General features: G+C 40.0%; 1 protein-coding gene across 1 annotated transcript in view; it reads left to right on the forward strand.

The window, feature by feature from the left end:
* Window positions 1-6,231: 6,231 nt before the first annotated feature.
* eys (eyes shut homolog) overlaps window positions 6,232-14,491 on the forward strand; it is a 137,955-nt gene continuing 129,695 nt past the window's right edge. The window contains exons 1-3 of the mRNA XM_028423552.1: window positions 6,232-6,349; window positions 12,602-13,433; window positions 13,788-13,904. Coding sequence (XP_028279353.1) covers window positions 12,689-13,433; window positions 13,788-13,904 — 862 coding nt within the window. The 5' untranslated portion in view covers window positions 6,232-6,349; window positions 12,602-12,688. The remainder of the gene's footprint in view (window positions 6,350-12,601; window positions 13,434-13,787; window positions 13,905-14,491) is intronic.

The raw sequence follows: 14,491 nt of genomic DNA on the forward strand, positions 1-14,491 counted from the left end.
GGAAAGTGATGGCATGCCAAAAAAAAAGTACAAATAATCTGGGGGAGGGTTTTTGTTGTTTCTTTGAAAAATGCATGAAATACAGGTACATGATGCCATTCTTTGTGGCAGATTTTAGGACAGAATGAACTTGGCTCTATGTGAATGATGTAACCTTCCTTCCATTGTGCAGTTTTGTTCTCTATTCCCAGTGCTCACAAGCATTTTTTACTGGCTCTAAGTAGAATGACCTCTGAGCATTGATTTTATCATCACTTTTTCAAAGCTGTGTGGCAGCGTAGTGGTTTGTTGAGGGAAACAGCAGCTCATTTCTATGTGTTCTACATTTTCGTAGGTACTCATATTATGATAAAAAGCTTTGTTTTAAATCACAGTAAAATATAAATTAGTTTTTTTATTGACCTAGACATCTTGGAGAAGGACAGAATCATATCTTTATGCTAAATGTTGTAACTTGTAGAAATCTTTTGTTCTCTTTTGTTGCAAGAAATTGATGTTTCAGAGGCTGTTAGGATTGAAATGACATGAAGATAGTGCAATAGCCACACATGTATGTGGGGCCACATCTTGTTATACAGGAGCTTGAAATGCCGTTGTGTATGTTGGTATATGTGTGTGTGTGTGTGTGTGTGTAACTGTATATCAGTGGAAGACAAAAGCATATTAAAATAGTGACCCAACCGATGGACCTATATTATGTACTAACTGCAGAGAGACGGGGTGGAGAGACATTCAGATTAATTGTTAAAGATTCCGAGTGTGTTATTCTTTTGCTTTAACTCGCTAACTTGCTCTCATTTTGAATATATTGCTCTGAATACCGAGCATTTCAGCTATTTCACTGCTGACTTTTTCTAACTGTAACCAATGCTTATGAGAGTAAGAGAACCTAAGGTCTTTGGAGTAATGTTTTGTCCCCCACGACTCATAAACATTTTTTTTTTCCAGAGAACCTGAAATTACACTAATATGTGACACAGCAGGTATTTGATGGCACTGTTAAGACAGAATATCATTGCTTAAGGCAAGGTGACAGGGATAATAATCTGCCATCCTTTATGTTTAATATTTAAAATCCCAGAGGTGGAGAAAAAAAAAAAAAAAAGATGGTGGTGTCCTTGTTTCGAGTGCCCTCCCTACTCTGTCAGCTCCAGTCCAGAGTGATTATTTAAATGGCAAAGCACAATCTGCGATCACAATTCATGTTTTTTTATTAAGATTGATTTCTGTTTGAATGACCTGCATTTTACAAATGTATAGAGTGTAAAGCATCTTTTGATCCGATTTATATGCAGGAAAATTGGTGCTTCTTGCCCTCATATTTCATATTGTCCACTCAAATACTGTTCACACATTTGTCCTATTTACCAGCTTGGTGCTTAAGGCAACGCTGCCCATCTCTGTAGTATTTGTGATTATATGTGTTTGCTGTGCGCCTGTTAAGATTTCCTTAACTGTGTAAACACAGATGCATTTCTCCCCATTTGCAGCAATTATTCATTTTGTACATGTTTTCTTCCCCTGAGCCTGATGGGAATATATTCTTCTAGGTCAATTTAAGGAACTGCAGGATAATATATTGTGTTTTTGTTAAATGAGCATATGCTGCATACAGTGCGATGGCGTTTACCTCCGAGCTGTGTATGCATGAGAGGGAAAGGTCACGTAGCTCAGGGGCCAAGTAAGTGCTACATGTAAATGTTGATTAATATCTACAGGAAAAAAATATATTTATATTTGCTTTAACACCTTAAATATTTAAGTTTTGAGGCAATTACAACATGACATTTGGCCGATGAATCAGTAATTAATAAGTGGATGTTTTTCTCTGACATTTCAGTAATGTCTGCCTGCATTCATTATTTTCACTTCTCCAGGTCTATTTTAATATTTGACATTCTGGGCTGGAAGTTCTTGAAATGTCGGCTGTTCGGGAATGTTTTTACAGTTTAACTGCTTGTTAACACAAACTGCTAACAATATTGTCAGAAGAGTATAATCCACAGTGTCAATATAAAGTCATGATTTCATGAATTCTGAGCATTTGCATTATAAATGTATGAATAGCAGACCTCCTTTTCGGTGACATTGTCTGTAGCATCGCTCATTGCGTTTTGTTTGGTGAACATACAGTGTGCGCCTGAGTTCATAATTCAGCCAGAAGGATCCTGTGCAACAATCTAATTATATCTATATTCAAGAGGGATCTGAGTATTTCTCAGCGGGCTCCATGCAGCTGACTGTGTGTGCATAACTGTGGGCTTGATTAACAAGTTGTTGAGTCAGCACATACTGGAGTAAAGTGCATCAAAGCCCACAGACATTCTAACCTACAGGAAGGTGCTAAAAAGCACCAGAAATGACTGCAATCACTTATTGTCTTCTTCTCTTTAATTAAATCAACATATCCATAAATTCTTACTTCACTCTTTTAATGGCTGATTGTTAACAATATTGTTTGTCACATTTAATGTTTTTTTAATGGGGATGTGCCATGTCAGGTACTTTGTTGGGCATTACATGTGCAGTAGAAGGTACTCTGAGGTTTGTGAGGCAGGCAGGCAGGACTACTGGCATTGAAGTTCATCACTGAACTGCTGTGGATGAGGTCCTGAAAAAAAGGACCACCTAAAAACGATCAATATTAGTTTGAGTGTGTTATCACCACTTTTTGAGACAACATTTTACAATGGAGAATGTGAAGCTGTTATTGATCTCTTCTTAGCCACCAGAATGTGTTGACAAAACTAGCACACTAGCAGCTCATGGCACACGAGTTGCTGGTCCACTGCTGTTTTTACTATGGTGTTTTAACATGTTGATTCAAAAAACTGAACTAACCCACCAAGGAACAATAAACCAGCATCTCCAGGGTGATACAATTGCTGCTTTTGTAAAAGGGGTCTGGTTCCTTCAAAATCAAATCAAATTTGTCACATACAAAGTTGCACTGCATAGTGAAATAGGCAGCAATATAAAGATTTGTCATTATAAAAGGCTGCCTAATGGCTAAAGGCTGCTGTGATATACCGGTATATAAAATAAACTGTACAACCTCACATCAAAGACATCAAACTGTCATTGTAGGTTTAATTCTTTCTGTTTTTCATGTTTAAATGTATGTTAACCTGGTTACATGAATGCATTCAAATGACGTTTATGTTAATGTTAACAAAATACTGATATTATAGAGCACTGTGGCTTTACTAAAACATCTATATTCATTTTAAAATTAAGTGACTACTTTTTCATCTAACTGAACAGATATGACACGACACCAAGTGCAAGCCTTGACCCTGGTAAAGTACAAGGAAGATATGGAGTGATGAGAATAGTTTGCGGCGCTCTATAGATAAATGCTTGCTTTTCTCTGTTATACATTCTCATAAAAAGCACTGAAGGTCAATATTTCTGTATATAATGAAGCTACCTAAAGCTGCAGGAAATATGGCCGATGCTACAAGCAAAAGGGCACCTCGTTAATCTAGTGACAGTGGGGAAGCAAACCAAATTCGAGAACTTAAATGTCTTTCACCGGGATAAGCATAGGGGATGGAATATGTCAGCTCTTAAGGTCAGGCAGGTGCTTCACGCTGATGTATTTCGATAAGAACCATCCCCTTAAAATTGATCCTGAAATTACTTGAAACTGACTACTGACAAGATGATTTGCAGAGCTACTGCAGATAAGGTGCAAAATAATAATATATATCACAGACGAAAGTGCACTTGTGGATACTGCTGTGAAAGAAGAATCAAAAAAAGTAAGGTTTAACAGAAGCCGATGACCTTTATAAAAACATCTGTCATCTCTGTTTCTCATCCGGTGGTGCTTAAAAGTAGGTCAAAGACATGTGACCATAAAAATCTGTGCTTGAATGACAGAAAACAATTTGAAATAAAAAAAACAACACAAGTATTTTCTGCTTTTTTTAATCAGTTGTTCTTCTTGTTTCCTTTGAAACAAATAACATGAATGCAGTGCTCTTGTAACTGACCCTGTCTTCAGTCCATGTCGTGCCTCCAGCTTTTTCAGCTGTTTTATAATAATATAATAAAAAACCTTGACCAGTCACCTCGTGAATGACGTCAGTGAAACCTCGGTGTCGCTGTGAGTAAACACGGAAGATGTCTCTCTGAATAACTGAACTGACTTTATAGGGACACGGCTGCAGTTCCTGGGGAGACCATTGTATCGGTGACATGCTTATGGATGGAGAGCCACTGGCCAGCTGGAGGAATCAGGGCTGGGAATGTAAATGGCCGACACTCTCCCACTCCCTCGGCAGCTACCATCGAATTGCCCTGGAGCAAGGCACTTAACCCCTTACTTGTACTGTTTTTCAGCAAAGACTGATGGCAGTGCAGCTCCCTGGTGTGAATGTACCTGTATAGTGAATGGGATGTAGGTCATTGCAAAAACAACAACAATACACAAGCTGTCAAAACATTCCCTGAGCAAATAAGCATTAAATAGATATGAATACAATACAGCTATAGACGCTCTCTCTCTTGCCGAGTGCTGTAAAGGAGGATGTACGAAAAAGAAGTGAACTGTTAAATTGAACCAAAATATGAATAATACATAAATATATCTATTAGCTTTCTTGCTGAGAGCAGATGAGACTTACCCCACTCTGTAAATGTCTGTTCATTAAACAAACTCCGGCTTAGGCTGGAAACTGAGGGAGAGCGCAGCCATCTGACTGAAGGTAGCAAAATCCACCTTCCAGAGATTCATCAGCTCACTAATTAACAAGTTTTATCTCATTTCATCAGACTGCACAAACACTAGAGACTGAGGAGTCTTTGCTGGTGGCCTTGCAGTCGCTCTGTGATCACAACTCCATCAAGCTACCGCACAGAACAACAAAACAGTCCAGAATGCATGACCTCATCTAAAAGAGAGTGAAAATTAAACAGATGTTCATTAAGCAGATTTTGCTTCTTTTTTTGGGAGGCAAGCTGCCAGTTTCCTAGTATGTTATTGTTAAAGGATCACTTGCTGATTTACAACTTAATTTTCTTCATGTTTGCTGTATCTTTTGCTTTGGAATCTGCTCAGGGGTCATGGATTTGATTAGAAAATCAGCTGATTGTTTGATTGTCCGGTGCAACAGCCTACCAAGAGGATACAGCTGGTGGAGACCATCCAGGTTGGCAGGTGGAGGCTTTGAAACTCCTATTATCATTAACTAAGGACAGTTTTGGAAGGATTTGGGGAATGTGTGTGTGGTGTCCACACACATATAGTCACAGCTGTCATTTGGCTGACTGGGTAATCATGTAAAAAGTGAAGATTTTCTCTTTAATGTGCCATTCTAATGATCTGCATCCTCTTAAAGGTAGGGGAGGAGATTTTGAAAACTCAGTCAGAGTCAGCCAGATTTAAAAAATAAACACATGCCCCTTTCTCTCGGAGCTCACCCCGAAGCCACGCCTCCCAATCACATGGACGCACATCACCTGAAGACGAGCTGTGGTCTGTGACTTCAGCCATCATGCACGTACCTCTCTGGTGTGCTCAGAGCAGGAAGAAAGTGACAACCAGCCAACTCTCCGCGCAGGGTCCACCCGGAGGATTTGCTGACGTTTTAGCGTTTTATAGCTTCCACAGATGATTAATATTGGTTGCTATCGTATTGTAAAGAGAAGTTACACTAATTTAACAAAACGTGCATCAGAATGAAATCTCCTACCCTACCTTTAACTGATGCCTCTCTATGTCAGGGTGATATGAGGTTTTAGTCTAATAGATGTGATGTTCCTTCCACAGCCCTGATAGCACTGCAGTATGATGGTGTGTGTTTGTTTACCAGGCTGCCTAATATATGAAATATATTAGTTTATATATATAATTAACTGTTTTGGGGTCTTGGTTTTTATTAAACGCATTTCCTAATTCAGAGCTGCTGTGATCCAATTATACAGTAGTTCGGCTTTTAGACAGCCCAGTCAATTTAGTTTGTAATTTTTTCACCTCTCAGGTAATATATATAAAATCATTTTCATTTACTGGCAGAGCTTCAGTTGTTTACACAAGATAATGACTCGGCTTGGCTAATGAATATTTAGTTAAGGCTAATTAAATAATCAATCAGGCAGGCTGTATCCCCGCCCTGCCCTGCCACAGAGGGCCCTCTCCTCTCCACGCGCAGGCACGCCTTCATCAGCCCTTCAGCGTCTGATCACATTTCCTTAGCAACATGTTTCCTCCGGCGTGCGCCTGGACGGCTCAGCTGTCTTTATTCCCCCCACGGAGAGACACGTCTCAGCTCTGAATAAGAAACTCTCTAAAAATGATGTTTCAGGTCGCCGTCCCAGGGCGGAACACCTTTTCAACTTAATGGTGAGCATGCATCCTACCGGGCACACTCAGGGAAACCTTACAGTATGTAATTGCCAGTCAGCAGAGACGTGGTTACAGCGCTCTGCATACGGCAGATGGTCCATGTGTGCGCCCTACTAGTCAGATTACCCGTCCATAGTAAATCCTTGGCCTAGCGTTTGCAGAATGGGGGCAGAGAGACGCGTCGTCTGAGTTTAATGCTTAAGCTGTTGTTTAATGCAGTTCTTTTGGCTGCTGGCTTTATTTGTGTGGGAAGCAGTGCGTAGTGGCCGGGTCTGACAATTTGACCATTGTGGAATAGATTAAAACGGCTCCTTTAAGCAGGCGCAGAGTCTGCGGTACTATGAGCACATGGGGACCAATAAAGTCGGAATGAGCACAGGCTACCTGCACTGATTACCTGCTGATTCCCAGCATGAATAAGACAGCTCCCCTCCTACACTAGCCTGAAGCAATCAATAATCAATCACAGTATATTTACCTGACACAGTCTGTGCTGCTAAAAGAACTCAACAGACTGCTTGTTAAGGCTGTTGAACTTTACTTTGACAGATGTCAGTTTTTTAAGTGAGTGTAGTGGTTATTAAATTTGTTCAAAGGGCTCTGTCTGATGATGTTTGGATCTGGATCCATACCAAAAACTAATCACTTGTCCTTGGCTGATAGCCAGAAGGTGTACAGAATGTAATTGAAATCTGATAACAGGTTTTCTCAGACACCCTCCATCACAACACATGGGGCCAAAAACAGCGTAAGACGTCAAGAGAGGCCTACGTATGTTGTACATATATTATGTGAGTAATGCACTGTAGCTTCACAGCTGCATGTATGCCAGACTGATAATGTAGTTTGTGCATGACAGAGCCATCTTTTTAATTTCTAAGGCGTGACAAGCTGTGTTTAATTTGGTAGCGAGTTATTATGTACGAGGGTTAGTTGATAAGTGTTTGTCCTAAGGTAGAGAGTTGTGCTGCTCTGTGTGTGTGTGTAGTTCAGTGAAGTGGTTTTTCTAATTGAAGATATCAGTAACATTAATTGGAAGTTAGTTGGAAGTTTGAGAAAATAGACTAAATTGGACTTAGTGCAGTCACCCAGGGTGACCAGGGCACCCTCACACGACGACAGCAGGTCTTCGGCTCAAGGGTTGCCATTTAAAAAGCTTTAATGAGTCCATAACACTTAGAACAGGTCCATGTTTGTCTAAATTTGACATTTACAACCATAAGAGTCAGTTCTGAGGTTATTTGTCCACTCATATTTTTACTCTCACATTGCACTTGCACTGTTTTTATATTATACAAAAGAGCCATGTGTAGTTGCATTGTTGTACTCTGTGAGCTGGATTTCAGCCTATTTTGTCTTAATGACACCTTGAAGCACACACTTCCTTTCTGCTGCTGTGAGACTGTATAATGAACAATTTTGATAGGTGCAATATTCACACACCGCAGTGTACAACTATTTATTTAGGTTCTTTGATGCACTATGTACAGTTTTTTACAAACCACTTCTACCACCACTTACCTGTGCAATAACTGTTAATATGTATACTGTTTTTTAATTCTATCCACCACACTCTGTGTTGTGGTAGTTTAACCACACTGCTTCATCTGTCTGCAGTGTTTTCTTAATGCTGGATTCCATGTGACATGAACATGCCCTGTATGTATCACAGTTCCCCCGAGATGCTGTACAAGTGTACAAACAAACAAACCGAATAATAAATAAATAAGCACAGCCTGACTTTAGGTTTTCTTAAACAGGAAACACTGCATACTATACTACAGGGGCCAGTGACTGATAAAGGTATGGCCTCAAACAAAAATGAGCAATTCTTAGTGAAGTCATGCTGGTAAAGCTGTGCCGCTGCTGGCTCTGGCCTTGTTTAACCTATGGTCATACCTTCTTTGAGGTATCATGGTCTGAAAAGCATAGTTTCAGTTCTTTTAAATGTTCCCAAAGGTTATAAAGAACAAAGAAAGAACCAGAAAAGAAGTGGTCTCTGAAAGCAGGCAGCTTTTTATGCATTTATATGAAATAGAATTCAAAATAATGTGATTTATCCTCTTGCTGTGTGAAATACAAAACGTCCTTTATATTTGACCTGGAATTGGTTTTGCCTTTGGCATCAATTATTGCATTTGGAGTAAAAGGAAGAAAAAAATCAATGGGGGAGATGTTTTTTTTTTTTTTTTTTTTAAGGGTTGCAGGGACCGGATGCTCATCAGCGTTATAACTGATTAGTGGCGATCCACAGAGCTACCCAGGGAGCACAAGTGATCACTCCGGCACCGGCTGCGGCCAGCAGCCTGCTGGTGTTTGGCTAATCAGTCATCCAGTGGCTGTGCTGTTTCGGAGGCACCCTGATGCTGATAGCACACAGAAAATTAAACTGGTTTCTATAGATTTACCTGCAGAGATAATACGTTTTGCATCATCAAGTAATGATGATACAGTTTGTGGTCCATCACCACAGATCTTGCATTTGGTGTGGTTGTTGAACTCTTCCTGGTTTTTGCAGTGTTGTCAGGAGTGAGTGAACAGAAAGACGAGTTGTCAGACATTTAAAATCCGTCTGCCGGCTTTGCAGTGAGACTTTCTCAGGTGGAGTTACTTTTATTTTCTTTTTCACTGAGAAAACCAGCAGTGCTTCTGCTCTACAGAAATGATTTCACAAACTGTAAAGTTCATCTACTATCATGATATGTTGACACGATTCTCACCTTCCAATATAATAGTTTCAGTTGCATAGAGATGTTGTCAAAGAGCCTTTCTTTGTTGAAGATCCCCAGGAATAAGCTAAGGGAGAAAAGCAGCAGATTTCATCAGTGTGAAAGGCTTACAATTTGAATTTAAATTCTACTTTATTTAATATGCAATACAAATACAAACTTCTGAGAACTCCCCCGCAGTCCCTGAGCAGGCAAAAAAAAAGTACAATACACTCATTACTGTATCACAATAGCATTCAGTCAGTGCAGCTGTCAGTGTCTGAAAAGTTCTGAATCAAGGAAATGATAATGAGAAATTACCATACACAAGGAGGCTTGCACCATTTATCTCAACAGTGTTTGCCTCAACCTACACCTGTGCGTCCTCATTCTCGCAGAAGTGCCATTGTGGTGTAACTTGCAATTGCGCCTCACTCACTAGCCACCATCTTCATCACTGTCTGTGCATCTCGCTGACGGCTTAATGAGCCAAACTTTGCTGCTTGTGAAGGGGGGGTGGAAAGAAATCTTTCTCGATAGTTTGCAAGTTAGCAATTGTATTCAGATGTGGCCTAGTTTGTGATCAAGTTGAGTTGTTATGTGAAAATGTGTGTAGTGCTTATTTATAAGAGAATGTGACCTGCAGGGCGGCAAATATTGATTAATTTTATTGCTTAGTAATTCATCAGTCTTTTTCCCAGGTATTGGTCAATCTGGAAATTGTCAGGGAGGGAATTCATGGGGAAAAATGGTCAATAACAAGAAAAAAAGAGAAAACAATATAATAGCTTTTCTAAAAATATTCATTAATTTTCTTTTGAGTATATTTTGTGTCATATGACAGCAGCAGCTGATGTGTAAGCCACCAGTTTGATGTGACAATTTGTTGTGTCCTCCTAGCTGTCTCTCCGCAGTTATCAGTCAAGCGAAGATTTACACAGCTCCCTTGATCCATTGCCCTCTGCACACCTGCGTGATTGGCATCTTAAATCGTGGGTTGAACCGAGGTGTAATGATGGCAGCAGGCTGAGGGAGACAATTAGTTGACCTCTACATGCATGACCTTGCTCTGACCTGTTGGCCCTTATTATCTGGACCACTTCTGTGTGTTGCCTGCAGCTTAATCCAGGCCGATCAATACCTTTTTAAACTGTTTTAGTATCACGGAAAACCTTTTGGTGTTTTTTTCTAAGTAAAGACCAACAGTATAGATTGCTGTAAACATATGAATTATGTAATGTAATGTAGATAAAGGAGTTTTGGACCACTGCACAAATAAGAAGGATGGATGTGATTTGTCATGCCTGAAATGTAGGCTTGTGTCTTTACTGCATACCTGTAAAAAACTGCCATTTCCCTTCCATCTATTTCCTCATGCTGTTTGTGTGGAGCTTGCCAGCTTGCTGTCACATGCTTGATGATATAAGACTGTCTTCACTAACCCAGCTGTCTGTCTGCTCCAACTTGGGTTTACAGATCTTTGTGAGACAGGAATGGTGTTGCTGTGACCCAGGCCTTGTTATTATGTGGTAGTTGAGATGAATATAGGCACATCATATTTTTATATATTGTATCATGCAGTGCATTATTAAATTGTAGCAGCTATTATTAAGGGAGAAATTGCTGTCTGAAGGAGCAAGAAGTTACGCCCTCCTGCCTAAATTATATTACTGGTTACAAGTGACTGGAGGCAGTAAACACAAACAGTACAACAATGATTTTGGATTTTTCTTCTTCTATGCATCGCACATTGCATGTAGCAGTCTGTCTAGTTTAGGAACTCTGCAGTTGTGTGATGACTTTCATTCACAGATTTATGTTGACTGACTAGCACCTTGGAGAAGGAGCAGGAAGATGTAGTACAAACACAAAACCAGTGAGCTTCCAATACAAACATCTTGTCCCTTGGTTACAGATTTGGCATGTTCATGTGCTGATATCTGCTTATAGAGATTAGTGGTCTGACTCCAACGTGCCCCTTTGGGGTTGTGAAAATGGTACTGATAAGTGTGCTGACAGTGAACCAAGTGCAGGTCATTAAAACAAGAAGCATTAAAACACTCTGTAGAGCCGAGGGGACAGCAGCTGCCTCCATCTTTGACGTAGTCCTTTGATTCAATGTTAATTTAGAAACATTGATTAGAGCAGCATAAAATGAAAGTTAAATTAAAAATAGATAAGTATAGTGTAATTTGATCTCGCCCTGCTGCTAATAATGAATATTCTACTCTGATTACACATTTTTGTCTTCTTTATTAGAATTTTTAATTTAGTTTTTTCTCTCCTGAAATCAGGTGACAGCCTTCTGATTTGTTCCGTGAGACACAATAGTCAACCTCATCTCATGCAAATGAGATCTTCTGGGTCCCTGCAGAGCCCTTATGACAATACTTGCAATCTCTCTATTCACTTTATCAGTCCTCCCTCTATTGATATTGGTGTTCCATATTCAGCTTTTTATTACTTATCACCTTGCAGTTATTCATATCAGCCCCTGTGAGCTGATCAAGGAGCAGAGTTTTTCTTGCAGCGAGGCTTCTCTACTTTGTTGTTTTATCTAGCGCACACGTATGGAAAAAAAAAAAAAGGCCTGAGGGAGAAAGACAATGCTGTCTGCTTTAACTCATCTCACTGCCTGACACTGAGGTATCAGGCACCGGCAGGGAGAGAGAATATTTTATCTGACATTGTCACTCTCTGTAGAAACCTCAGGGAGTCCGAGGCTGCTGTGACACACTCGGTGGTCAGCAGCTCTGCACGTGATTATGACAGCTCCTGCTCCAAGACTGCGGTGTTACAGTCTACATAATGGCAGTGTGGGCTCAGTCAGCTGTAATGTTCTGAACAAAGCTTAAAGCTGTAAAACTATAAAAAATGTTACATGGGCAATATAATGGGGCTGAATGAAAATCATTGTGTTATTGCTTAAGGCTTTGTTCAAGTCCCAGTGTTAGGATGTTGTTAATGGAGCATCATACAAACCATAGGGTGTTGTGCTGCCACTGATTCACTCTAAAGTTCCTAATAAGAGATGTGTGCTGGTCCAGACATCTTCTGTTCTTGTGTAAAACAATAATTTCTCTGAAGTTTTTGGCCATATATAGATGTGAAACATGCCTCTGTGAGATGCTTTCCCTGTGTTGTCAAACAGGGGCACATTGGAAAAAAGAGGCTGCTGCATTTTGCTCTGGTTTAGTGATTGAGATGGGGAAGTTGCCCCCATTCCACCATCCAAGTGAACCATTTCCCTATCACTGAGGTGACATGGGTGTTATTGTGTCATCTTGTGCATCTGTGTTGTCCATGTTGCACAGGCAAAGCCTAGTCTTGCAGGTGACTCTGGAGAAATAGATAGAGATGGTCAACCTCATCACAGGAGACTGTCACTGCTGTCATTTTGAGTGACAGAAGAGGAGGTTCTTATCTTGATTTTGTGAAAACTCCAGTCCAATCCAGTCAATTAATTCAAGTCAAGCTCTGTTGAATTTGTAGGAATACGTCGCCTTTTGCTTAATTTTATACATTTCTCTGTCTTCCTCAGGTCGTTACGAAGAACATGTGAAGGCTCAACTCTCCTCCTGATCAAACTGCTTTTAAAGGTCCCAGATTGTTGTGGATCAAGGGAATTATGGGCGCTTCCTTGTTTCACTTGATTTCTTTTTGTGTGGCTGCACACATGATCCACTGCCAAATGGTTTGCAGCAGACAATCTTCACTTGAATGGCACCTTAAAAAACACACAATCCAAGTGAACTGGACCCTCATAGGAAACATCTGCAGGAGCGTTTCGGAGTGTTGGGACTCTCAGGGGGGAGATGAGTCGAGCGAGCAGCCTTTCAACTTCCCCCAGATATGCCCACAACAGCTGCAACATGGAGACAAACTGCTGATGTCTGCTGATGAAACGCTCAAGTCGTATGGCATCAGAATCCTCAATGTGTCAAAGGACAACTTTGTAAGCTGTTCCACAAATGGGCACTTGAAAGATCAGTTTCTTTTCCCTCACAATATAAATAAAAGTGAGCAAGTTGAGGCCAAGTGGCTAACCCCCGGTCATCATTACTTCATTGCGCTACATGAAGGAGACACACAGCTGTGCAGGCTCGGTTTAAGGCTCAATGTGTCTGTGAAAACACAGCTTTGTCAGGGTTCTCCTCTGCTGAGACTTTGTTCAGGGAATGGTGTTTGTCAAACAGGTCTCCGGGAAGGTGCGTACCACTGTCAGTGCCACCACCATTATTCTGGGAGGTTTTGTGAAAAGTTTGATGTATGTTTGGACAACCCCTGTGAAAACAAAGGAGTCTGTTTGAGCAATGGATCCACAGATCCGAACTACAGAACCTACAAATGCCTCTGTCCTCCACTCTTTACAGGTAAGAACAAATGACAAAGCTCCATTCAGCTACACAGAAACCCACTAATACACTATTAATTATACCTCATTGTAATTGCTCCAGATCAAATAATTGTAAAAAAACGATGTTTACAATTATTGTGTGGCTAAAACACTGGCTTGATATATGCACTGATGAGAAAGAATATAAGAGCATCTTAAAGCGAGCAGCCTTCTTAATTATATATTTATTGGACTCATCAAGTTATAAGTATAAACCATAATGTAAACAGAATTAATAGTAAAACCTCTTGCATTCCAAATGACTTCTTTCTTAATCTCTTTACTCTGTCTCTCTCTTTGCAATAAATCAATGATATATTTCTCCTTTTAGGAGTTAACTGCTCTGAAATCATTGGAAAGGAAAACTGTGACAGCATTTGTGAAAATGGGACGTGTGTTCAGGTGTCGCCATCCTCCTTCAAATGCGTCTGTGACTTCGGATTCTCAGGTAAGCAAGTTCTTTCAGGTTGGTATTGGTCTAATGTAGTGGAGAGCAAAAACCTCCTCTTTTAACCAAATTATTAAAAAATGTTCCAACCACACAACCATGTCATTTGCCTCGAAGAGGTGGCCATCTTTGTTTCCCATTGATTTGAATGGGCTACACAAATCAAATGTTATAATTAGTGTCGTGCTGCTGTAAAAGGCCAGGGCTAAGCTAACTGAGCGTGCCGTCGTTAATCAAACAGCAAGCGGTTAATCTGTAATTTATAGTATATTGTGTCTGCTCAGCATATTAAATGAAAACTTGAAATAAAAATGAAGACATAAAACATACAAACATGCATTACTCTGTCAACAAATCTGATAGAGGATGTTTTTAAAAATGTATTCAGTTTTATGTGTCTACGCTGAGTCTTTGTGGAGATTACCGTTTTTACTGTTTTTAGTGGTTGTGTGTTAGGTGTAGGCATCAAAACAAAATTTCCAAATTGATTTGATTTGTAACATAGCATCTTTTTTGGCATAAGTAATGGCGTCACATAAATGTATTCAAGTAAAAATTATGAAATAATGTCCAAATAACGTTTTTGA

Source organism: Parambassis ranga, chromosome 15 (genome assembly GCF_900634625.1).
Source record: "Parambassis ranga chromosome 15, fParRan2.1, whole genome shotgun sequence".
NCBI classification, from domain to species: Eukaryota; Metazoa; Chordata; class Actinopteri; family Ambassidae; genus Parambassis; species Parambassis ranga.